Consider the following 25385-nt stretch of genomic DNA (forward strand, 5'->3'; position numbering starts at 1 on the left):
TTCTCCCTCTACCTCGCAAGTTCGCCCAAATGTCGAACTTCCAGGAGCAGGTCGTGCCTTCGGGCCGGCAGCATTACAGCGGCCAGAACCGTGTGCCCAACGTTCGCGAGTTCATGGAGCAGTTGGACCAGGACAAGAAGGCCCGCGATGCCGCTATCGATGAGGAACTCAAGCAGAACAAGGTCCATGGTGAGACCAAGGATCACAAGAACGATAGAGCCGAGGCCATCCGCCGAAATAAGGATACTCGCAAGGTGCGAGATCCAGTCACGGGAAAGGATGTCGATATCCGGGATGCCGATCTTGACTTTACCGAAGCGGTCGAGAACCCACAGGTATGTTCGGTAACTGCGAGAAATGCAATGGTCAATCTGACTTGGCTTGTTAGCTGTCCGTCCCCAATGAGAATCTAGGAAAGCCTGCGACCATCGCGACCTCGTCAAAGCAGTCTGGAGAAGAATATCGCTACGCCCAGGATGTCACCGCGCCCCCAGACCCCGTCCAGGAGGGCGCCACCTCTGATGTCCCAATTCGCAGCGAAAAGACTTCAGTCCTCTTCTACAAGACTCCCTCTATCAGCTACGAGCCCATGTTCGAGATTCTCGAGCAGCGCTCCAACATCCTCTGTATCGGTATCTTTGTTGGTATTGTCTTTATTGGAAAGATGTTTGGCGGTCGCCTCCTAGGCCTGATTCCGCTGGGCTTCTGCGTCTCTTCTGGTGTCTTTCTCTGGACCAAGGACTTGATTCGACAGGGTCGAGATCTCGAATGGTCAAGCGAGCAAGAGCGTGGCGAGACTGCTACCGCGAACCTGATCCCTGAGTCTGTGGAATGGATGAACACCATGCTGGGCATCATGTGGGGGCTCATCAATCCCGAGATGTTTTCCGCCGTCGCCGACACGTAAGTGAATGCCTTTACTTGCGATACGCAATGCTAATCAGAAGCAGTCTTGAGGATGTCATGGCTGCCTCCGTTCCCGGTGTTATCGAAAACGTTCGCGTCGCCGACATCTCGCAGGGCAACAATCCCATTCGTATCCTCAACATGCGAGCTCTGCCCGACTCCCACGTTCAAGACATCAAGGACGAGCAGCACCGACAAAACGAGAAGACCACTGACCCCGAGGAGTTGGCTGCCAATGAGCAGGCTGGTTCCTTCTACAACCTCGAAGTTGCCATTGCCTATCACGCCAAGCCTTCTGGCCAAGATATTGCTTCCAAGGCTCGCAACATGGGTATGCAGCTGGTCTTCTACCTTGGTATCAAGGGTCTTTTCGGTGTCCCCTTGCCCATCTGGGTCGAGCTTATCGGTCTTGTTGCGACTGCCCGGATCCGCGTCCAGCTGACCCCCGACCCTCCTTTCCTCAAGGCGCTCACTTTCACTCTCATGGGCATCCCCAAGGTGCAGGCCGGATGTACTCCCATGATTGAGAAGGGTGTTAACATTCTTAACCTGCCTCTCATCTCCAACTTTGTCAACTGGGCTATTGGCGCAGCGGCATCCATGTATGTGGCGCCCAAGAGCTTGACCCTCGATCTCAGCAAGATGCTCCAGGGCGATGATATCAAGAAGGAGACCCTTGCACTTGGTGTCATGTTCATTCGCATCCATAAGGCCGTTGGCCTCAGCAAGCAGGACCAGCGTGGCAGCAAGGGCGGTGGCTCTGATCCTTACATCACCATCAGCTGGAGCAAGTTCTCCAAGCCCCAGTTCTGCACGCGTGTCATCCAGGATGACCTCAACCCCGTCTTTGAGGAGAGCTGTGGCCTTCTCGTCACCAGTGACCTTCTCAAGGCTGATGAGCAGCTGTCGGTCGAACTTTGGGATAGCGATCGATCATCTGCCGACGATGTTGTTGGCAAGGTCGAGCTCAGCATCCAGAAGCTGATCCAGCACCCCGGCAAGATGTTTCCCCAGGTTTCCAAGCTCCGAGGCGTCAAGGCCGAGAGCGAGATGCCCGGTGAGCTTCACTGGGAAGTCGGCTTCTTCGGAAAGACTCAGTTCCGCAAGGCGCTTCGAACCGACGGCAGAGATCTCAACCTCCCCAAGGAACTCGCTGACAAGCCCGAGCTTCAGGAGAACAAGGGCTCGATCGATACTCAGGAGGAAGATGCCGTCATTCACACCCCTCCCGACCCCCTCTGGCCTTCTGGTGTTCTCAGTGTTGTTGTCCACCAGATCGTTGGTCTGGAGCTCGCCAATATCAAGGGCTCCGAGGGCAAGAGGAAGGGCAAGGAGTACGAGCCTGCACGGCCCGAGGCTGGCGAGGTCAAGGAGGAACAAGCCAAGTCTCTGCCCAGCTCGTACTGCACCATCTTGGTCAACGACGATCTTGTCTACAAGACCCGAACCAAGGTTGTCTCTTCCCAGCCCATCTTCAACGCCGGAACTGAGAAGTTCGTTCGTGACTGGCGCTCCTGCATCGTTACTGTGGCTGTCCGCGACTCGCGCAACCGACAGCACGACCCCATCATTGGTGTTGTACCTCTTAAGCTGACCGATATTCTCCTGACGAGCAGCGAATCCACTCGATGGTATCCTCTGGACGGAGGCATCGGCTTTGGTCGTATCCGTATCTCGCTCCTCTTCCGATCGGTTGAGCTTCGTCTTCCCCCTCCCCAGCTTGGCTGGGATATTGGCACATTTGAATTCCTCTCTGACACAATCACCACCTCCAACTATGCTCCTGCCAACCAGGCCAGAATCCGATTCAGGACTGGCGGCTCATCGGCCAACGTCAAGAAGCAAGTCTCTTCTCGCGAGGGCGACGGTCTCAAGTTCGACATTAGTGGTGAAGATGGTACCCAAAATGTTCGCCTGCCTGTTCGCCATCGCTACAGCTCACCCATCTTCGCCGAGTTCTATCCTAGTGGAAAGCGAAGTCCCGACGCATATGCGGTACTGTGGCTCCTGGAGCTCGTTGACGGTGAGGAGACCGACTTTGATATTCCCATCTGGAAGTGCAACAACAGCATGCGACTCTCCCAGAACTACATCACTGAGGAGAACTACCGCACCATCCCGGATATCGAGATGGAGCAGGTTGGCCGTGTTCGTTTCCGAGGCCGCTTCTCAGCTGGAACAGACTCGGACCACATCAAGTTTGTCAGCTCCAACGATACCCGCGAGACGATCGAGACCTGGGAAGCCTGCTACGCTGAGGGTGTGCGCCAGCAACAGGTGCACGCCGAGGTTCCTCCTGTGATCCAGAAGCTTCACGACGAGTCCTTGACACATGGCCGAGACATTCTCGCCCAAGCCGACGAGAAGCAGAAGGCGAAGTGGCTTGCCAAGGATGGTACTGACTGGAGCGGAGCCTTTGGCGAGGATCCCTCTGCTCTCATGGCCAAGCGCGATAGTCCCTCTCAAGATAGCGAGGAGTACGACGACTTTGACCAGGATGACGTCGATGACGATTCTGATCCCGATCTGGGCATCCAAGACGCCGAGACGGAACCTTCAGAGCCTTCAGAGAATGGCCGCCCTTCAGTGGACACCAACGCGACAGCTAACACGAGCGCGACGAGCGGTTCTCAGGCCAGCAGCAACAGCCTGAACCCCATCAAGAAGATCAAGTCCTACCGCTCCGAGAGCCGCGACATGCACCGTCGACACAGGGGTCTCATGCAATGGCGACCGATGCGAAACATGCAGTTTGCCAAGGACGAGGCCAAGTTTGCCGTGCGAAAGGTGGTGAAGCTGGGTGCGCTAGATGGGCGAAAGCCTGATGTTGAGACCGAGGTCTAATGACTTTTCTTTTGTACAAGGGTGTAATTGGTTTGGGTACATGGGGAGGCAAACGGATTGGATGAGATTGATGATTATGATATTCCTGTAACAATACTGCTCGGTAGGCTTCTTGCAGAATGATTCACAACCTTTGAAGGTATTCTGAGTGCGCACGTGATCCAACTGTTGGAGATCAGATTGGAGACAAAAGCAAAACGGCTCATGTCTTTGCATGCATGACTTTCACTTGGCGTTTCGATCGTGATGTGAGGCTTCAAATGTTGGAGAAGGTGTTTGTCGTTTGAAGTTGACTTCGTTTGATACCTCCCATCAGGAGGGATGCTTCAGAGCACGTGAGCTGAGTCGCACCACCAATCATCGCCTTCTCTCACTCAACTTTCAAGAACAAGAACATTCACCATTCAACATCCTTAATAGCCAACTCGCACCAGTAATTATTTCACGCGAATACCTTGTCGATCATTCTCGCCATCAGGAATTCATCTACTAGTATATATCTCCTCAGCATACGACGCGTCTCACTGAAACACGACGCGCTGCTTGGGCGTGTCAAGCTCGCAACATGGACATTAATAGCTTCGACCAGAGCGCCGGAAGCCAAAGAAAGCCTTTCAACATACCAGGGCACCTTTCACGAGCAGATTCGGATATTGGAAGCATCGAATCAGAAGACCCCCTGGCCAGGGATGCGCCAACGAGAAGTCACACTCAGAGCCCGGTCAAGCAGGTCGCCAACCCACCACAAAACTCGTTGACACCAGGCCGTCAAACAAAGATCGCCGTCGTATTAACCAGATCACCGGGACACTGGGACTCATTTAATGAGGTCAACGTTACGGATGAGGACCTCGACGGTCCCGTCATTTCGGACTTGACGCCACGGGGAGAGCCCAGAACATTGTTCAAACCAGTCAGCACCCTCGCTGTGCCGAGTCCGAGTGGACCATCAACGGCAGTTTCCAGCGACACAGCCTCAACTACTCCCGCTCGGGGCCGGGGCAGACCAAAGGGCTCGGTCAAGAAGCGCGACGGACAGCTCACAGCCGCAGCCTCCCGTCAGGCGCGGCAAATCAAGACCCGGCCCCATCTCAACGGTTTCCCAAAACGAAGAGGACGGCCACCAAAGAACCCGTCGCCGCCACCGAGGGATATTTACCGTCGGGTTGACGTGCCGTTTGTCGTCTTCCTGTGTGAGTGGGATGACTGCAGGGCGGAGCTGCATAACCTTGAAACATTACGGCGGCACGTCTACATCGTTCACGGTGACTCGATCCGGTGTCTGTGGGGGTCGTGTGGACGTCGAGAGGAACCTTATGAGTTTGATGATGACGAGAGCTTCAACAAGCATGTCGAAGAGGCGCACATGGTACCGCTCTCATGGCACGTTGGCGATGGACCAAACAACAAAGGCTGCCGGAAAGCCGCCGAGAACGAGATACCAGACTATCTAAAGGATGAGAACGGGAACCAGGTGACGCCCTCAATACGAGATCAGCAAGAAGAGGACATCATGACCTGGAGGAAGAATCGGCGCAAGCTAAAGGAGCTGCTGATCCGCATGAACGAGAACCTCCCAGATGAGCCCGATGCGGAGATTATCGACGACGATGCTACACGATGATGGTTTTCTGGGTAATATCGTCGCGCACAAGCGTTTTTGGTGCACGTGGAAATTTATCGATCAAGGTTACTTTTGAAACCGCTCATCTCTCTTTCTTGCTCAAAGTTACGGGACCTTGCGGATACGACCCTGGTCTTCGAAGTTGTGCTTGACCATCAAGATCGATCATTCACACGAGACAATGAATACAGAGCCTTTGATCCGGTGGCTGTTCCCCCGGTTTGTATGAAGCTGAAGAGGCTTAGCTTGATAGGATACCCATCAGTCCCAAGATTGATATCCTCATGAAGCCTTGTTTGGTTTTGAAACGGTCCAGGGACTCCCCGGGGGCTGTGTTCCAGGCTCAGCCCTGCAGAAGCCAAAAAGTCAAGCCATGGATGAATTACAGAAACATGATTTCACCCAGCCGCGCCTAGTTCAATCCTTCCCTGGCTAGTCCATCTCAACCCCGGCATATCACTGGTTTAGAGGCGTCTTCAACTCCGATTACCCGAGATGGAGGGGCGGGAGCTTACACGCTACATCGGAACAGTCACTCTCCGGTACTTGAGGGTAGCAATCAATCAATTACAATATTATTAGAATAGCACCAAACAAGATGTAATTTTCCCAATAGATCGTCAGATTGGCCGGTCGGGCCGTCTAGTAGTAACCCTTGCCAGAGATGGGCTCCTGCACCTGGATGAGACCAGGGGCGGCCAGAGTGTGAGCAGGAATATCATCCACGCTCTGGAAGTTGTTGGCGGTGGTCAGCGCGGCATGGGTGAAGCCGCCAGCGACGAGCTCGTTGAAGGGGAACTTGGCCTGGAGCTTGATGGTGTTGCCGACCCAGCGCACGTTCTCGGCCTTGACGCTCTTGGGCACCTGCAGGCCCGTCTGGTAGGTGATGTACAGACCACCAGTCTTGGCCTTGTAGGCGATGACCTTCTCGGCAGCCTTGGAGACCTTGAGGGTCGCCTCGAAGGAGAGAGTCTGGTCCTTGGCCTTGATCTTGGCGATAGCACCGCCGTTGACCAGCAGAGGAGGGAAGATGGGGAGCTTGATTTGCTTGATATCCTCGGGGCACGAGCCAGGAACAACAAAGCCCTGAAGAGCAGACCAAGCAAAAGCAGCAGGAACCGTGGTCAAGAAAGGCGACTCAGAGGGAATCTGGTCGAGGTAGAGGCGGTAGAAGCCATTCTGCTCACCCTCCTGACCGATGACGGCCGAGATGAGACGGACCACCTCGGGAAGACCCTCCTTGCTGAAGATGACGTTGGCGTCCTGCAAGACGCCGAGGACGACGGCGGTGAAAGTCTCGGCAAGGGAGATGGCGTCCTTGAGGTTGGAGGTGGGGAACTTGTACTTGCAGGGCGAGGGCGCAAACTTGTTGGCTGACTTGAGAGTCGCGAGAGCTCCGATGGCGTGCTGCTCCTCTTGCTGTAATGGTGTTGGTGAGTGAAGACGATGTAAGTGGGTGGATAACTTACAGCAAGGACAGCCTTGATGACGTTCTCGGCCTCATAACGCTTATCCTTGGGAACCTCAAAGCCCTTGACACTGTTGGTGATGTTATACAGCAAAGAGCTAAAGAAGGCCGTCTCAAAGAGCTCGTTAAAGGCGATGAGCTGGAAAGCAATGGTAGATCCAGGACCTAACTGAGTAGGCAGAGGACCACCAGGAAGCTTTCCTCCAGCCTGCAGAGAGATCTTTTGCTCCTGCTGAGGGTTCGGGTTGGGAAAGCCATTGCCGCTGGGGATGCTGAAGCCTCTCGGGAGTGCACCTGCGACGGCAGAGCCAACGATGCCAGCGGCGGCAAAGAGTGTTGAGAAACGCATATTGTTTTTTATTATATGATGATGAAAAGAGAACGAGTGATGATGGTTTGGAACAGAGATGAGAGGGCAGAGGGTTCAGCCTGGTTATGTAGTCAAGATTGAGTTCCCCTCCAGTGGCCAAAACGGAGGAGACCGGTGCATCAAAGCAATTTTGAGTTCGCTGTGAGAGTGAGGCACTGCTGTGCTTACTTTGGGAGTATCATGACGCCATACAACACAAAGGTCCAATGCATCCTTCGGTCCCAGCAAGATCCGAAGAAAGCATCAGCCTCAGACTAATCCCCCCAGTCTAGACCTGGCTTTTTCCCCGGTTCGGGCGGGAAGACGGTTAACACGGCTTCCCCAAGCTGACGGGACTGGCCTCCATCCCTGTTCGGTATTTCAAGAGCCGTCATCGATATAGAAACAAATTAGAGGAGGGAGGAGGGTTCTGCCGCATGTGCCGAAAAAAGCCAATTGCAAGACCAACGCCTCCCACATGAAATAAGCATCCAATGGCGTGCTGTTCAATGCAACACTGCGAGGTTTTTTGCTACAAACTTCATGGTTTGATCCAGGTGCATGGCAGTGCAAGAGCAGGCTTGCCAAGGCGCGCTTATCGTGCGTCCATGGGGCAAAGAATCCTAGCGCCAGGGGATGTTTATCCTCCCGGCAGATCTGTTTCCCGAATCTGGAAATAGGGCTGAGGATGAGTCTTGGCGGAGGGCCGTCCGTCAGGGACCGGTTCTCACGGGTAAGCAAGACGTTGCAAAGAAAATATCGAGTGGGACATCCGTTTACACTCGGAGGATCTTCCAAAGGGTTTCAGTAAGATTGTTGTGTTTTCTCTGTCTTTGGGCTCATATCTCATCTGGAAACGATACCCAAGTGTGATGCCGTGCAACTACGTGATGTCATGATGTCGACTTACACACGCTCCCCAGGACAGGATTCACCTCCAGACGAAACTATTGAAAGCTATTAATTGGATCTTCGCATTCTCCCATGCATCATGCGTCTTTATCTTGTATTAACAAGCTTAAATGGTCGATCAGTTCAAATACGGGCTTCCTCTCCTACGACATCTGTGATCGGATGCGTCTCAATCGTTTGTCCCTTCGGACCGAAGCCTCATACAACGCAACGGTAGATTTCAACGCAACGTCGTATGTAGTAAGCTTCGTTTTTCTTACCTCGGACTCTAGAGAAGATTGTTCTATCCGAAATTAGACACGGGTTGTTCCAAGGCCATTCCACAACCTCTCACTCGCTGTTCACCATCTGACCATCAAGGCACGCTTCCCCAGACTGATGACAAGGTTTACGCCAGTGACCTTGGTGACAGTGTTCCTGACTGCTATGGATAAGCCTCAATATCTTCAGCCTCCACAGTAGCATCGGCATGCCCGTCCAGGGCCGGGACGAAACCAGATGTACAGTTGCCATAGCGACTCTAACTCTGACACGATGTATTTGGAACATTTTATGATTAATAATGTACCAAACTCGGCTTACAGGGTTAATAACACCCAAAGATATCGTGTTGATCTTTGATGGCCGAACGGTGGTTGGCGCAGCCCGCAACACCATGAAGGGCCGCACAAGGCATTCCACGGACTCTCCCAACGTCTCATTATCTACCGCCTCTGCCGTGCCCTCGTCCGGTTAGACTTCCAAGGCTTCATGAAAATCATTTGGACCTTTCATGAAAACCATCAACGACAAGCTGTAGCGTCAGAATCAATGAGTGACATAAGCCACTGGGACGAGCACCCCACTGCCAGAACAAGGGACTACGAAGAGCAGGATTACAAAGTATCCTCCTCCTCGGGTAGTGTTTTAAGCTCGCAGGCGGTCAAATAGAACAGACTCTACAAGCCGGAACATATTCCTTCTTCATGGCTGAAAGGACTCTGCGCTTTTCACTCCGAAAAGTTGGAGAAAACATAAAAGTGATCGAAACACAAAAATTGACACAGTATAAACGTTTCTCATCACCTTGCTCCTGGGAGTAATCAACATTCTTGACCGAGCAGTCAGGTCCCAAGGAGTTAGCGACACTCAATGAAGACATCATCCAGGGCTCTTGAATGGTACAGGGATTGTGGGCGCAGCATTCTTTCAACGCCTGGCTCATGTTGGTGCTTGCTGCAGCCTCAACACTGCCTGTTTCACATTTCGGTCCCTGTTCAATCATCAGCTTTTAATTCGAGGATCGAGATGGATGCCAAGAATACTCAAACATGACTGATCGATATCAAGCTCGCTTAATGCTGGCGCTTAACGGGGCGGGAATCCCATCCATGCTGGGCGATCGGGCGCTTAACGGAAGACAATACATACTGGCCCTTGGCCACTGCGATTCGAGCAGGGAAGGTCCATCTCTTCAATCTAAATGAATTAATCCAGGCTTAATCCTAAGCTATCGACCATATCTCATCACGAATGCTGTCTTCAATACGCCGCCGGATCTTCCGCAGCAAGCCGGACAATGACCGGACCATTGGCGGGACCAAGGCTCCCGAAACCCCATCCCCATCAGAACCGCCGCCGGTTCGACGGGCCAAGACCTACTTCTACTCTGGAATAAAGGTCCTACATAGCTCGCAGGATGATAAAATTGAGTAAAGACTCTCTAAGAATATCCTAAGATTTAAATTACCTTCTAACAAGGGCATTATTAGCATCGTCTTCATCCATGGTCTGAACGGCGACTGTGAAAAGACATGGACCGCCAAAACGGAGGTACAGCCTTGGCCAAAGGTTTTTCTTCCGTCACAGGTCCCGAACTGTCGTATCCTTACGTATGGGTACGATGCGGGCTTGGTCGACTCGTCCAAAAATCGAGTTTCGGATCATGCGCACACTTTGTTAACATCTCTTGCCTCACAAAGACAGTCTGATGAGACAGTAAGCACACCGACCAACTAACTATTTTCTGATCTCCCACTCACAACTTTAGGCGGAGAGGCCCATCATCTTTATCTGCCATAGTCTCGGCGGATTGGTCTGTCAAGATGCCTTGGTGACAGCCAAACAGCGTCCCGAAGCACACCTCCAAAGCATCTTTCACCTGACCCGAGGCATCGTCTTTCTGGGGACACCGCATCATGGGTCAAGCCTCGCCAAATGGGGAGAGATGTTATCTCGCTCCGTTGGCATGATGAAGCAGACCAATACCGAGATCGTCCGGCTACTTACGCGCGACTCCGAAGTTCTCGCCCGTATCCAGGACTGCTTTCACACAATGATCATGGCCCGGAATAAGGGGGAAACGAACAACATCGAAATCACCTGCTTTTACGAAGAGCTCCCCATGAAAAGGATCGGCGTGGTTGTTCCAAAACACTCGGCCACCCTTCCCGGATACATCTCGATCGGAATCCACAGCGACCATGCCCAGATGACAAAGTTTGGCAGCCGCACTGAGCCAGGATTCGTGGCAGTGTGTGGTGAGCTCAAGCGTTGGGTCAAGAAGATTGAGCAACAGGGTCAGGCCGGGTCAAAGAGCCACCACCCTGAGCAGGTTACTGAGGCCATCCCGCATTATCTCATCCCTTATACAAGCAATCCGGACTTTGTTGGAAGATCCGATATTCTCGAATCATTGAAAGATCAGCTTGGCCACTCAGAGTCTATGCCACGGAACAAGGCACACCTACGGGCTTCGCTATGCGGTCTCGGCGGCGTTGGGAAGACGCAGGTTGCACTTGCGTACGCCTACTGGTTACAAGAAGCCCATCCAGAAATTTCGATCTTCTGGGTCCATGCCAATAGTGCGGAACGCTTTTCCCACTCCTATGCTAGCATCGCTGAGGAGTGCCACATCCCTGGCTATGATGAGTCGAGCGGTCTCGACAGCCTGTCGGTCGTGAAGAGCTGGCTTGAAAGCAAGGATAGTGGTAAATGGCTGATGATCATCGATAATGCCGATGACATGCAGCTCTTCTTTCCTTCAGGGGATGGGGGAAAGTTTTCCGATTACATCCCCGAGTGCGCTCACGGAACCGCTCTCATCACGACGAGGAATCTGCAAGTGGGCTCAAGGCTCACGAGAGGGAAGCGCCCCATCGAGGTCAACAAGATGAATGAGGACGAGTCAGTCCAGCTTCTTATCCGTGGACTTCAAGGCATCGATGAGGATCCCAAAGATCTGCTACGACTCTCATCTCGACTCGAGTTCCTGCCTCTTGCACTCGTACAAGCTTCTGCCTTCATTCAGGAGAACACCATCACTGTCGACAAGTACCTAGAGCTCTTGAATGGGAGCGAAAAGGGCTTGGTGGATCTATTGAGTGAGGATTTTGAGGCAGTTGGAAGAGACTCGGCAACACCTCGTGCTGTCACAGAAACCTGGATCCTTTCTTTTCGGCAGATCGAGCGACAATATCCCTTCGCAGCCGAGCTTCTCTCCCTCATGAGCCTTTTTGACCGACAATCAATCCCAATGGATTTCCTCGAATTTTACAGTGAAGAAAAGAAAAAGGAGCCCAACATCGCTATACAGCTTGTCAAGGCTCTTGGCGTCCTCAAAGCTTTCAGCTTCATCATTGCCGAGAAACGCGGCGATCACAACATGCACCGTCTGGTACAGTTGGTGACCCGTGCTTGGTTGAATCGCAACGGCACCAAGAACGAGTTCACAAGATGGGCGCTCCTGGCAGTCTCGGATTCTTATCCTTATGGCCACTTTGAGGACATTTCAACATGCAGCGCATACCTTGCGCATGCCTACGCCGTCTTGGATTCGGATGACATTGATTCACAGACAGAGCCGAAGCGCACTGATTCAGAGACAAGGACGAAAGACAGTGATTCAGAGACGGAGGATAAATTGGTCAAGGCATCTCTTCGCCATAGAGTCGGCGGGTTTTTCTTGTTCCAAGGACAATACTCAGATGCCGAAAGCCTACAGCGACAGGCGATCAACACAAGGACCGAACTGTTAGGAGCCGAGCATCCTGAAACACTGACAGTCATGTCCGATCTTGCCGCTGCTCTCTGCAATCAGGGTCAATGGGAAGAGGCCGAGGAATTGGAGGTGCACATCATGGAGATAAGGAAACTGCTGCACGGAGAGGAGCACGAGCAAACGCTAGATGCCATGAACAACCTCGCTTTTACGATCTTTGAGCAAGGCCGGCTGGAGGAAGCAGGAGAGTTTTGGGGTCGCGTGTTGGAGATCAGGAAGCGTGTGCTTGGAGAAGATCACTTGGATACGATCCTTGCTATGAACAACCTCGCCACAACACTTGGAGGCGAGGAGGAAAAGGAGCTCCAGAGGCGCGTTATCGAGGCAAGAAAGCGCTTACTCGGAGAAGAGCACCCGGATACCCTCATCAGCATGGGAAACCTAGCGATGACGCTCTACGAAAATGGCGAGACCTGGGAAGCAGAGGAGCTGCAGGTGCAAGTGATGGAGGTGAGCAAGCGAGTGCTCGGAGAAGAACACCCCGATACTCTCATCGCCATGACAAACCTCGGACGGACTTGGACGTTGCTCGGCAAGCTCTCTGCAGATACGAGGCATCTTTATCCTGACGTGGATATGCTCGGCGATGCCCTGGCCCTCCTGGAGGAATGCGTTCGCCTTCGGCGACAGGTGCTCGGCGAGGATCACCCGGACACGCAGGAGTCGTGCGAATGCCTAGAGGAGTGCCGGGACGCATTGAATGCCGAGGCAACTCAGCAGAATAGCCAGGTGGAAGTTCGGTTTGCTGAACCTCCAGGCAAGACCGAAGGTTGAGACATGTGAACGGGACGCCAGAAGATCAAGGGAGTTGCCTAACTCCTCTTAAGGATTGTAAAAAACCTTGTTAAGGAATATAGAGCACTATTATGTATTATTATGATACTCAATTGATTATATTTAGGGGAGGAAAAGCTAAGTTGTTCGTCCCAGTGTCTCGCTTTTTCCTTGACCCGGGTGACACCCTAGAGCATTTCGGGATGAAGGATGAGTGTTGTGCCATCGTTGTAGAGCGTGACTTTTTTTTCGTTGTTTTTACTTAATAGTTTTAATGTATTCTCCGGTCAAATCCTTCAAATTCTTGTGGCTTTTCCATTCATCTTCTCCTGCTAAGTCTATCTATTGTTCGGATTTCTTTGGCACGTCTGTTGGGAGGTGGAAGTGTGCCTTTTTCGCCAATAATGAAAATTGCCAAGATAGGTAGGTCAAATTACCAGGACAATGGAAAATGCAATGCAAGCCCGAGGATCTCTCATAATTACACTTTTCATCGCAATAGAGGACACTGGGGGGATGTGTCAACAAGGGCCAACAAGTCTTGCTTTACGAGGGCTATAGCCACCTGACATTTATTTGCCGAAAACTGCATTTCTACCATGAATGAAGTTCTCATGAAGGCCCACCTGCAATTGCCCACAAGATGATTGCGGCGCGTCATTCCCCTTTGTGTCACCTCCAGTAGTTTGGGAAACACCATGATGGTGAGCAGTAGTTCTCTTTTATGTTGTTCGCTCAGGGCCAAACGAGTCTGAAGCGACTCGGCTCGTCTATTTCCTCTATTAAAAGGACTCGCAAACATGGAATGATTTAATAATGGTGAGATCATTGGCGACCCGTTCGGTGGCCTAGAACCTGCGGTTGTTGAGCGGGCGCTTATAGAATCGCCGATGGGTCCGGTTCATCCAAAATAGCATCGATTCGCGGTTACCAGCCGGATGGACAAGCGCCTGGAGTCGACCCGCGGCCGAGAGATAAGCGACCAACAGGACCCGAAAACGAGAGTCAAATTTATCTTCTTGGTAGGCTAAAATCAACTCTAAAAACAGATCGAGAACGTTGAAGCTCCGGGTCTCGCCTTTAGTGATTTTGAGATTGCGAAGGACAATTTACTACGACGGGCGCCTAACATTGATTGGGTGATGGATCCAATGAGGGTTAGGCTGACCTCCGACACCAACCGGTTCTTTGAAACCGAGCCCTCATGTTCCGGTCACAAAACGGATGACTCTTAACAGGCATGAGAAAAACTCAACGGCCAACTTGGAGCCCCAGGTCTTTATTTGTGCATCATGTCGAGCTTCGTGGCACCCAAACGTCCCCCGCGTGTGAGTCGCAGCTCCCCGGAATCTCATGTTCTTCAGTGGCGTGCCACCCCTGTATGCGGCTCACTGCCAGGCCACTTAGCGCTGCCCACGCGGCCCACCTCTGGGCTAGAAGGCTTCTGAAACGACGTTTTGAAACTGCTCGTCCAATCATTCCCTCCCTCAACCCCGGTCTTGAGATGCGTAGAGTAGCAAACCATCCAGTGACGCCCGCCCAAACATCAAGAGTCGAACCGCTCGCTGATGAAATCGCCCAAGTCCCAGAGTTAGGCGCTGGCCTGGGTCGACTGGTCCGAGGTGCTGCGACCTGTTGCTGTCCACCCAAGGCATCTCCGCCCTTCTTGTGAAGTGAGACGGACCTCTGTTGGGGAGCGTGTCCTGGGCCAGATATCGCGGCCATGAGACAGCAGAGCTGGAAGTTTCTTTCATCCTCTGACAACAATACGGGCCCGAGTGGAGCCTGACACCAAGAATGCACCTCAGAACGAGTCGATCTGGACGAAACGGCGAATCGCGATGCGCCCCTTCGCATCCCCCTCCACGCGACACCTCCAGGACTCTGCTTCAGCTGCTGCTTGGTTGACACTGGCGAGCAGGGATGGGGACGCCTCTTCTGCATGCCCGATTTACCCAACAAGGGCGCGTCGACACTGATGCACAATACGCAGCTGTTCTTAAAGGCTGCATGAGCCTGCCCGTTCTGTTCAGTGACAGTCAGCCCTCCCTCACTTCCTATTGTTCAGTTCTATTCAAAGCCTCGACAATGGTGTTCAGGAACCACCATTGACGCCACTTTTTCAATCATTCAAAACTTCCCCTTTCGCTTCTATTGTCATTGTTGGAATATTGACCTTTGGACTGGATCCGTCATCAATACTTATTGCTCTCTTTCAGGCACTTTTTCCCTCTCGCTCTCCAAACCCCTTTCTTTCTTCCGATCTCTTCCTCTCTCCTGATCACTCTCTCTTATACAAACATCAGCTTCACCAAGAGAACATCACTGCTCGCGCAAAGGCTTCCTGATTCATTCTCACCATCAAGGTCATTTGGTAAGAGCCCATCTGCGAGCACCTCCTTCTTTCTGTGCTTGTCACTGACTCCTTCTTAGAACCGCACGTTCGCTCCCTCTCTTTAGCCCAACGAGATTCGTTCACGAAGAGCATCTATCAAAATCATCCACATCTCGTCGATCAACGCCAATCGACCAAAACACTACACCACTTTTTCTTTACCAATCTACTACATCCATCATGTTTTCAGGTCTCCGTGGTCCGGGGATGATCTTCCTCCAGATCCTCCGTGGCTTTACCATCATCGGTCTTCTCGCCGCTGTCGTGGCGTGCTGGACTCTTATCATCAAGATCGACACCTCCAACGGATGGTTCTTCTTTGACGCCACCTCTCTCTTTTTCACCAGCACGGCCGCCGTCTTCCTCATCGTCTCCGAGCTTCCTATTGCCAAGTCGTACTTCCGTCAGACCTGGCCCGTCCTTTCTGAGCATCATGGCCTTACCTGGCTCGGTGTCGCCATGATCCTCATCGGTTGCAACGTCCTGGGGAAGCTGAACCAGTCTGCCAACTCTGCCGACAACATCGGACTCCCATTTTGGCGACTTGTTTTGGCTGCTGGCATCCTCAGCCTCACCTTTGGTGTCGTGAACATCATTGCCTCCCTCATCTTCCGCGATTCGGCCAACGGCATCAACGCTCGCATCGTCCGAATCGAGGGCGAGCTCGCGACGAGCCGCGATGACGAGTCCTTCCACAAGCCTATGTCCAGCCGCAGCAGCTCCCTTAATGAGAAGCCTGGTGCTAAGTTCATGTCGGTCTTTTGGAAGAACCGTGGCAATAAGAACGCCTCCACCAGACCCAACATCAGCCAGCCCATCCCTCGCGACGTCGATGTCGAGCGCAACGCAGGTCCTCACTTCGACCACAGCCACATCAATGGAGATAACGACTACGAGGAAGAGCGCCGCAGTCCCATCGTGCCCACTGTTCGACGTCCCGACACGGCTCTCCACCCTATGAACAATGGTCGCCGCAGCAGCTATTACTCTGAGGCACACATGTCGCGGTTCTAGGAGGACAAAAAGAACGAGCTTGGCGAAGAAGGAAGACCAGGCATGCAGGAAGGTTCAGTATGGGGAGAAAGCGAGGCGAGCACGGAGGCAACGCTCGTTGCATGGAGACAATGAGAACAAAGAAAGGCGTTTGGAAGCAGGGAGTCTGGCTTAATGTTTTAATGAAATACCCAGCGGCTCGTTTGGGGAGGACCATCGGATTTAGTTACGGCTTGCTTTGTCCTTGCCAACAGTTCTTTACTAGTCACCTTTACTGAAAATCGATCTTTCTAACATTTTTTGTTCGCTTTGACTGTCGTGATATCGTGAATGGTGCCCAATGGTGGTGTGGCCGTGGAATGTGAGGTGAGGATGCCGATCTGGAACAGGTACGTACCGGCAATTTCAACCCGGGAGTCACGTGGGTGGGCGTCTTCCAACTTGCGGGCAACGACGGGACGCTTCGTCAAGAACCCAAACTCGTTTCTCTTCCCTCCCTCACATCATCACCGACCGATCACCTTGTCTTGTCACGGGCCTTAATTCGACACCTCGGCCAATACAGCAAACGCGTGACAAGGCTTCCCCTCGACTCATCACCTCAGATAGACTTGGCGTGCGATTTGCAAACAATCCCTTCGACACGCGACACCTTTGACTCCCAAGGTCAGCATACCCGATAAGCGCCTGTTCGGATCCCGTCAGAGCTTCTCTTTGTCCTGATCGCAGCGCTGCGCACTCGAGAGCCCGAAACAGGCGTGCGCGCGCGTTTATACTGGTGACGTCGGGCTATGTCTGCTGGTTCTTGATTGCAGCGTTCGTTCGTTCGCAAGGGTTGCTCTGGGAATACTGGTACTAGGGCTAGACGAGCTGTGCGCGTGCCGTGCCAGGAGGGAGATCTTGTTTGGGAATAAACTTCTGCAGATTAGAACGCACTGTTGTGCCTTGCACCGGAAGCTTCTGCCCTCTGCTGCAAGATCGTTTGGCGTCTGCTTCTGGAGATATCTTTGTTTTCGCCTTTGACCACTTTCATTGTTGCCACCACTTGGCCTTTTCCCCCTTCCTCCAGACATCCTCTTCACATCCGTACCAATCTCTTTTCCCTCATATTCTGTCTTGCAACTTGATTCACACCAGATTCATCCATCATCATGACTTCGGATTCTGCAGAGGTCGCGGAGGATTACCGCCTCGCGCTGGAGGACCTCTCCTCCAACATGCGATTCGAAATCAGCAACTTGACTACTATTGCTCGCGAGAATACCGAACATGCGCTGGCGATTGCCGAGGTCTTGCAGCAGCACATCCTCAAGGTAGGCAGATCTCTCATGCGAACGACTCGTTTAGATTTATGCGATATTTTTCATTCTCTTGGTGATACAAGGCTAACTTGCAATGGTAGGCGCCCCCGAACAAGAAGTTGCCAGCTTTATACGTACTCGATTCGATCGTCAAAAATGTCGGCACGCCCTATACCCTCTACTTCGGTCGCAACCTCTTCAAAACATTCATGGAATCATATGCGGTAGTCGACCAGCCTGTTCGCCGCAAGATGGAGGAGATGCTTCGGACGTGGAAGGAGCCGGTTCGTGGATCAATGGACAGCAGGCCTGTCTTCACACACGAGCTGGTGCGCCCGATTGAGAATGCCCTCATGAAGGCACGAGCCGCAAGTATGCCTCAGCCAGGAATGATGCCCGGTCGTCCACGATCGGCAATTCCCCATCGTGATACCCCTACACCCCCTGGATTGCGAGGGCAGCCCGGTTATCCAGCCCAGCAATATCCTTCGAACGGAGGGCAGCCCTTCCCAGGCCAACAGGTAAGTTGTGTCTCCCAAGCGGACCAGACTCAGACTAACTCTTGGCAGCCTCCTTACTACCCCCTCACTCAACACCTCAACCTAACAACTCTGCACCTGCACCTTTCCAATCTCCCTATCCCGGGGCGTACGGGGTCGGTGGGACGCCCACCCCCGCTGGGATAAGCATAGAAACATTGAGCAATGACATTCAGAACCTGATTGTGGCGATGCAGGCTGAAGCCTCGCGGAATCCTCAAGATGCTAGTGTTCAGACCAGACTAAGAGCACTGCTGGACCTCCAGGGCATTGTGAAGAGCACTAGCTTGCCTCCGGACCAGCTCGAGCTCATTAAGAACAAAGTAACTGAACTTGCTGCCGTAAACATGATGGCGCCATTGGCCCAGAAACCTACACCTACACCAACTCCTCCCGTACCCGTCCAGGCACGTCCAATGCCTCCGGTGTCCGTAGCCCCTTCATCAGCCCCCGCGGCTGCGGCACCGGGAGGTGTGACGCTCGACTCTCTGTTGGGCAAGGGTGCGTTGGCAGCCTTGATGGCCAGGCAGTCGGCAACGCCTCAGAACTCGACACCAACACCACAGCCTCCAGCGTATGCCAATGTGGCCATCCGATCACCACCTGCAATTCATGCTGAGCTTCCAAAGCCGGCACCGGCACCGGCAGCCGGGGGTGCGATGTCCCTCCTGGAGCAACTTCGACAAGCAGGTTTGCTTCCACCATCATCTGCGCCGGCTGCTCCTGTTGCGCCGCCGCCAGCACCGATTGTCCCCCCAAACATCGCGAGCCTACTGGCCTCGACCAAGGCAGCTGGGATGTTGGCAAACTTCAACGCTCCTCCCGCTGGCGGCATCAACGTGGCCGCTTTGAAGCAACCGTGAGTCTTCAGTGTCAATGTATTCATTTTAGTAGCTAACCCTCGTCCCTTGCCAGATTCCATCCTTCTTTGGTCTCACGCCTCCATGACGATCTTGGACCTCCTTGCACGCAGTGTGGTAGACGATTCCGAACTGATGAGGAGGGCAAGAAGAAGAAGACTGCCCACATGGACTGGCATTTCCGTGTGCATCAACGAGCCAACGAGGCCGAGAAGCGAGGCATGCACCGGAGTTGGTATGTCGACCAACGTGTAAGTTTCGAACCATCTCTACTTGCCGTAACCCATCACTAATAAGAAGCAGGACTGGCTGAAGTCGAGGGAAGCTGTCGATGTGGACCATATCCCTGGGCCAGACGAGGTGGCAGCGCAGGCTTCAAAGGCGTCAGAGGCCGCCAAGCCCAAGTACATTGCTGTGCCAGACCCTTCGCGTGGGATCAACACCGTGTGCCCGATTTGTCAGGATCGGTTTGAGAACAAGTGGCTGGACACTGCGCAGGAGTGGGTGTGGCTGGACACGGTCTTGGTAGGCAACCGGGCATATCACGCCTCATGTCATGCAGAAGCAACAAGAGACCGTGAGAGCACACCTGGTCTGGGACGAACACCAGAGCCGGTGCTTGGAAAGCGCAAGGCGGAAACGAGTATCGCATCACCCAAGGTGCGGTCTCTGAAGACTTCAGCTTGAGGAGGGGTTATCATATATCCCTATTACGACCAAGACTGGGATGGGATGTTTTTGGCCATGGCGATATGACAAGACTTGCGACATTGCAGCAGCAGCGAGGCAGCACGAAAAGGCGTTATGGGATGCATTACCAACAAGCATGAAACGGACGGCGGACGGCCAGCTGCACATCAGAGGTTTCTAGCATTGGAAATTGATTTTATTCATGGGGAAGGGGGGTTGATGCGAAATAATCGGATGGAATGATTTACGTGGTGGATTGAAGAGGGCGGAGTTATAGGAGGCGAGGCATCTCGCAACTCGTTCAAAAGACAGAATAAACAAAGGTTGGCATGAAACTACTGAATGGACCAATGAGCTTTTTTCATAGTGGTTGCCTTGGGGGCAAGGTGATCCAGCTGAGGTTGTTAAGGAGGCTTGGTGCTCAGCCAGCCAGAGAGAGCCTTCGCCCATTCTTTTACCTGCTTGAACCCTGTTGCTGAGGTTTGAGAGGCTGTCTTGGGTCGATGCGGATGGACGAGCATGACATGAACCTGCATATTTTGTATGCAGTCATAGGGGGTGGGAAGGGCGAAGAATTATACAGAATCATGTAAATAAAGGTCTGTGATGTGAATTCAGGCCTCCATTGAATGAATACTCTGCCATAATATTTCCTCTCCATCTGCCTCCTTCACGTCGCATTCGAGTCTTCTCCTTGCACTAACAATACCGAATCTGTGGAGCCGAAAGCGGCCCGCCTCTCATGGATTGGTCCCCGCGATTCGGTACGTATCATTCCATCTTCTGGCGCGTCTTGTCCCTGACATTTTACAGCTGCAGCCAAAATTCCTACGCATCGCGTCACTCAAGCTCTCACAGCTTCAACACCTCCACGAGCAACAAAACAACGACCACACAAGACGGCAGCCGCAAAGTCGCACAGCATCTACACCCTCGCCTTTCGTCACCCGGCGATCGGCAAATCATCTTCTCCCCGACCCGAGCTGACCATGCCCGTCGACTGTCCCATCTGCAACCAGTCCGTAAGGTCGTCCGACATCAACGGCCACATCGACTCGGGCTGCGAGAGCTTCATCGTCGACAAGGACAAGGTCCCCACTCCGCCGCAGTCGCAGACGCCTCAGCCGGCATCGCAGAAGCGCAATGCTTCGAATTTCTTCTCGACGCCCGCCCCGAAGCGCCAGGCCGCCTCTGAGAATAGGGTGTCGACGCCTGTGAAAGGAGCTCTGCAGCCGATAACGGGGAGGAAGAGGACTTTTGAGGAAGGTCCTGGGGCTGGAGCGAGTCTGAAGACGGAGAATGCGACGAATGGCGACGAGAACGTGACAAACGGGAGGGCAGAGCAAGATGGAAGAGCTGCGAAGAAGACAAAAACACAAAGGGCAGCTCCCTTGGCAGAACGGATGAGGCCAAAAACCCTCGACGATGTTTTCGGCCAAGACCTCGTCGGACCAAACGGCGTTCTCCGTTCCCTCATCGAGTCGAGCCAAGTCCCGTCCATGATCCTCTGGGGCGCTTCAGGAACAGGCAAGACGACGATAGCACGATGTATCGCCCATATGGTCGGCAGCCGCTTCATCGAGCTCAACGCCACCAGCACAGGAGTCGCCGAGGTCAAGAAGCTCTTCCAGGAAGCGGCCAACGACCTCGCCCTTACCGGTCGCAAGACCATCATCTTTTGCGACGAGATTCACCGCTTCAACAAGGCCCAGCAGGATGTCTTTCTCAAGCCTGTCGAGGCTGGCACCGTGACGCTCATTGGCGCGACGACAGAGAACCCGTCTTTCAAGGTCGCTGCCGCGTTATTATCTCGATGCCGAACATTCACCCTTCAGACTCTCACCACCGAAGACGTTGTCCGTATCCTTGAGCGCGCCATTCGCGAGGAGGAATCCGTCTATCCTGCCACACCGCTCCTCGATGAAGCTATGATCTCGTATCTCGCTCGCTTTGCAGATGGCGACGCCCGAACCGCTCTCAACCTCCTTGAACTTGCGCTCTCCCTTACAACCCGCGAGGGTATCACCCAAGCCGACATTAAAGCCGCCCTCACAAAGACCCTCGTGTACGACCGCGCGGGCGATCAACACTACGATACCATCTCTGCTTTCCACAAGTCTGTACGTGGAAACGACGCCGATGCAGCTCTCTACTACCTCGCGCGTATGCTTCAGTCTGGCGAAGATCCGCTCTTTATTGCCCGGCGCATGGTTGTGATCGCCTCTGAAGATGTCGGTCTTGCGGACAACACTCTTCTCCCGCTGGCGACTGCTACATACACGGCAACCCAGCAGATTGGTATGCCCGAAGCTCGCATTCCTCTTGCCCACTGTGCCGTTGCGTTGTGCAATGCGCCTAAGAGCACCCGTGCCTACCGCGCTCTCAACAACGCCTACGCCGCTCTACGTGAACCTGGCGTCGCTGGTCTGCCTGTACCCTTACACCTGCGCAATGCGCCAACACGGCTCATGCGAGATCTCGGGTATGGCGCGGAGTATAAGTATCCCCCGAACTATCGCGACGGGCAGGTGAAGCAGACATATCTGCCAGACGAACTTATTGGACGACGATTCCTCGAGGAACGAGATTTAGGAACAGAAATTGATCCCGACTTGGAGATGGGAGGCACATGATGCCGTACTCGTGTAAAACGGAGTAGGACAAGCGTAGGATAATTGCATTGCACTGGAGTAAGGCTGGGTTTGGATATCCCTAGATGGGTTTTTGTAATTATAGTATAAGCCCTTCAGGATGAAGGCAAGGCATCAAAAGTCATAAAATGTACAGATATAGCAAGTCTATTTGTAACTCCCTTTTCGTATGCATGTCGTGAGGAATATGCTGCCTTTCAAAATGCTAGTATCGTGATATCCTTCGCAACGCCATGATGAATAAACCAGACCTCCAACGCCATCATCATAATGCAATCAATGCCGCTTGTATCATGTATCCGTTCCATTCCGTTGTTCAATCCTCTTGCGTCAAGTCTATAAATCCAATATCACTCACCCGCACCACGCTCGCCTTGATGCCCCTACGATCCAGAGCTGCCGTTTCCCTAGCCAGCCGCTCATCGCGCTCGTCAGCATCCACCTCGACCTCTTTGAAGAAGCCCACATCACTGGCCCGCGGGATGAGTAACTTCTTCTTCCGCGCTGGGGCTGGACTGGGGCTTGCGTCTCGCTCCCGCGGGATAGATGGCTGGTGGCGCTTGGTGGGAGAGTTAGGAGAACGCGAGATGAGCTCAGAGAGGGGCACGAGGCCATCAGAATCGCTCTCGAAGGGATCGTCATCGAAGGGGTCCACATCTTTTGACCGAACTGAAGGTTTGGAGCGTGGAGGTGGGAGCTTTGGGGGAGATGGTTGAGAGTTTGAAGTGTTAGTGTTGGACCTTTTGGTAAACAAGTCCATAGATGTTTGCTTCAGCTTCGTAGGTTGAGACCCCTGAGATGAGCTCGATAGCTTCGGAAGTCTCGAACTCCGCGCCGTATTCCTCACCTTCTTCGGGGAGCCATCCGAAGCAAGGATTGAGCGTACTGTATCAGGGAGCTCCTGAGCATGAGCCCGAAGTTTTGGGGACGGGGACCGGGGAGGTGAATCCACCGGGCGGACGGGGCTAGATGTGATGACAATCGCTTCTTGCTCATCTGCTGGAGGAGGATTTCGCGGCCTAGGCATCACTTGTGAGCTGCCAAGTGTCCAAGGGTTCGTCTGCCTGGCGGGGCTGCCCGAGGTCGAAGACGTGGGTTGGTGCTTACTTGGCTCCAGGGGGAGGGTATTCGGAGACGTCGCTGCGGCCGGGTCGGCGACGGCCTCTTGGGCATAGCGAGTCCGGCGTCCTCCTTGGCGGTCGTCACTGGAGCAGGCTGAGATTTCAAGATTTGTACGTATTTGTTAAGGGCACCGGCGGGCATTCCAGTCTTGGCTTTGGTTCCGGATGTCTTCGTCCCAGACTTGGACTTTGTTGTGGTATTCTTCCTTTTCTGGAGGGCCCTTTCTCGAGCATTGTGCTTTAGCTCAGCTTCAGCAACAATCTCTGGCACGCTTCTCCTGGCCAGCACCTCCAAGGCCCAAATGCCGTAACGCTCTGAAGGATCAAACGGTTTTGACTTGGACTTGGAGCCAGAAGCTTCCTCGATATTCTCGGCCTCGTCGATGTCGTCATCACTGTTAAGTGCCAACCCGGTCCGGCCTTGAGTAATCGATTCGTCTACTTCCTTGGACAAGTCGATCGGTATGATCTCCAGAGGGATGTGCTGCATGCGAACTTCAGGAACAAGGTCACTCATAACGTGTGATCTAAATCCTGTGATCCCCTTGATGTAGCCAGCATCATCGTAGCCTGTGTCGAGCAGCTTGTTGATGAGCACGGCATGGGAGAGGACTCGAATAAACTTGATCGCGCCTATTCGATAGTCCCAGCCAAATATCTCGCGCGTGAACTCCCGCAGGTCCTCGATTTGAATCTCTCGCTCTTGGTAGATCTTGTCGCGGATTTCGTCTAAGCTCGACTCTGGCGAAACAACAGGGTGTGTATAGTAACGCAGAATCTTGAAGTCGGGAAAGGTGTCTGGGATAACCAAGGCCTTATTTCGTCTTTTGAAGAAGTGGCTTTCGTTGGTACGGAGCTCGTGTACCAGCGATTTCTTCCAAGCCTGGATCCCTTCCTCGTCTGAAGCTTTCAAGCGACAAAGAGACTTGCCGAACCCTCCCTTGGCAGCCTCGACAGCAACTTTGGGTCCGCATCCTGCGATCCCAACAGGATCATAGTCGCCTCCGCTCATCAGGGCGACAAGGACCATGCCCTCTCGGTCAAGGCCTTGATCAACCAGGCGCATCTCTTCTTTGTCGATGAGCGACACATGTGTGGGGCACGTTTGGCGCTTCGACTGCGGAGACCATTGCCGTAGCATCTTTGTGCATCCAAACATGAGCGTGTCGACATCCTCGCTCATGACGGCGTCGACGATGCCGTGCTGTTGCAGCAGAGCGCACTCTGCCTCTGCTTCTCCCGGCGCATCGTGAGTAGGGAACCCCAGCAGATGGATCAATCGCTTCGCTTGCGCATTCGATAAAGCATCGCCTCGACCGGATCGCTTGTTTCGCTTTATTTTCGGCTTGTATGGGCCGTCGAACACAAATACGGGCTTTATGGGCGCTGCCAGAAGTCGAACGAGACGGTAGAAGAGGGTTCGAATTGCAGGGTTGGTGCCGCCTATAGCGCTGTTAGAGAAGCATATTGTAATACTGTTGTGAGAGTGAAATACCCTGGGCTACCTGGCTCTGGAACTGCCAAATAGCAATGTCAATGGCGATTCGAAAGGGCCGGCCCTCGTTGACCAGAGAATCGGCTGCAAGCTTTGCAAGGGCGACTCGTCTGCCCTCGCCGATCTCCTGGTAGATGCTACAAGAGTCAGCAAGATATATCCGATTTGAGACAAGACAGCTATTACCCCTTGATTCCCATCTGGCTCACAGAAAGCCCCCGAAGCGATCTGCTCACGGCATTCGAGGTCGATGATGTAGGTGAAGATTCACGGTTCAGCGCAGCCCCACGTCACTGCGGTTACCAAAACGGCGTGTTTTCTTTCTTATCGGCGTATCGGCGTCTCAAACGCCGACACCGACTTCAACAGGCTCTCCAGCTACAGGCACCCACCAACCAGCATCTTTCACAAAGCTGTACCCAAC

At 53.3% G+C, this 25385-nt stretch overlaps 8 protein-coding genes across 8 annotated transcripts; 6 read left to right on the forward strand and 2 right to left on the reverse strand.

Moving 5' to 3' along the window:
• Positions 1 to 29: 29 nt before the first annotated feature.
• MRS44_010524 (uncharacterized protein) lies at positions 30 to 3750 on the forward strand (the record flags this gene model as incomplete). Its single annotated transcript, XM_046284569.2, has 3 exons — positions 30 to 335; positions 389 to 903; positions 951 to 3750. 3 exons carry the CDS (start codon positions 30 to 32, stop codon positions 3748 to 3750), a joined length of 3621 nt encoding a protein of 1206 aa, XP_046128442.2.
• Positions 3751 to 4315: 565 nt separating this feature from the next.
• MRS44_010525 (uncharacterized protein) lies at positions 4316 to 5374 on the forward strand (the record flags this gene model as incomplete). Its single annotated transcript, XM_065620147.1, has 1 exon — positions 4316 to 5374. The coding sequence occupies one exon, from the start codon at positions 4316 to 4318 to the stop codon at positions 5372 to 5374; it is 1059 nt and encodes a 352-aa protein (XP_065476336.1).
• Positions 5375 to 6016: 642 nt separating this feature from the next.
• On the reverse strand, positions 6017 to 7191 carry MRS44_010526 (uncharacterized protein; the record flags this gene model as incomplete). Its single annotated transcript, XM_046282347.2, has 2 exons — positions 6017 to 6793; positions 6844 to 7191. The coding sequence occupies 2 exons, from the start codon at positions 7189 to 7191 to the stop codon at positions 6017 to 6019; spliced, it is 1125 nt and encodes a 374-aa protein (XP_046128440.1).
• A 2424-nt stretch (positions 7192 to 9615) lies between these two features.
• MRS44_010527 (uncharacterized protein) lies at positions 9616 to 12916 on the forward strand (the record flags this gene model as incomplete). The annotated part of the gene is made up of 3 exons (XM_046272246.2): positions 9616 to 9794; positions 9855 to 10080; positions 10133 to 12916. The coding sequence occupies 3 exons, from the start codon at positions 9616 to 9618 to the stop codon at positions 12914 to 12916; spliced, it is 3189 nt and encodes a 1062-aa protein (XP_046128439.2).
• A 2575-nt stretch (positions 12917 to 15491) lies between these two features.
• On the forward strand, positions 15492 to 16325 carry MRS44_010528 (uncharacterized protein; the record flags this gene model as incomplete). The annotated part of the gene is made up of 1 exon (XM_046284567.2): positions 15492 to 16325. The coding sequence occupies one exon, from the start codon at positions 15492 to 15494 to the stop codon at positions 16323 to 16325; it is 834 nt and encodes a 277-aa protein (XP_046128437.1).
• A 1130-nt stretch (positions 16326 to 17455) lies between these two features.
• On the forward strand, positions 17456 to 19691 carry MRS44_010529 (uncharacterized protein; the record flags this gene model as incomplete). The annotated part of the gene is made up of 6 exons (XM_065620148.1): positions 17456 to 17617; positions 17707 to 18126; positions 18175 to 18253; positions 18298 to 19003; positions 19060 to 19255; positions 19308 to 19691. 6 exons carry the CDS (start codon positions 17456 to 17458, stop codon positions 19689 to 19691), a joined length of 1947 nt encoding a protein of 648 aa, XP_065476337.1.
• A 745-nt stretch (positions 19692 to 20436) lies between these two features.
• MRS44_010530 (uncharacterized protein) lies at positions 20437 to 22327 on the forward strand (the record flags this gene model as incomplete). Its single annotated transcript, XM_046272972.2, has 2 exons — positions 20437 to 20458; positions 20508 to 22327. 2 exons carry the CDS (start codon positions 20437 to 20439, stop codon positions 22325 to 22327), a joined length of 1842 nt encoding a protein of 613 aa, XP_046128435.2.
• A 334-nt stretch (positions 22328 to 22661) lies between these two features.
• On the reverse strand, positions 22662 to 25161 carry MRS44_010531 (uncharacterized protein; the record flags this gene model as incomplete). Its single annotated transcript, XM_065620149.1, has 4 exons — positions 22662 to 23405; positions 23453 to 24909; positions 24962 to 25098; positions 25148 to 25161. The coding sequence occupies 4 exons, from the start codon at positions 25159 to 25161 to the stop codon at positions 22662 to 22664; spliced, it is 2352 nt and encodes a 783-aa protein (XP_065476338.1).
• Positions 25162 to 25385: the final 224 nt, after the last annotated feature.

The sequence above is a fragment of the Fusarium solani genome, assembly GCF_023522795.1.
Source record: "Fusarium solani strain SB1 chromosome Unknown bctg00000006, whole genome shotgun sequence".
Taxonomy (NCBI): domain Eukaryota; kingdom Fungi; phylum Ascomycota; class Sordariomycetes; order Hypocreales; family Nectriaceae; genus Fusarium; species Fusarium solani.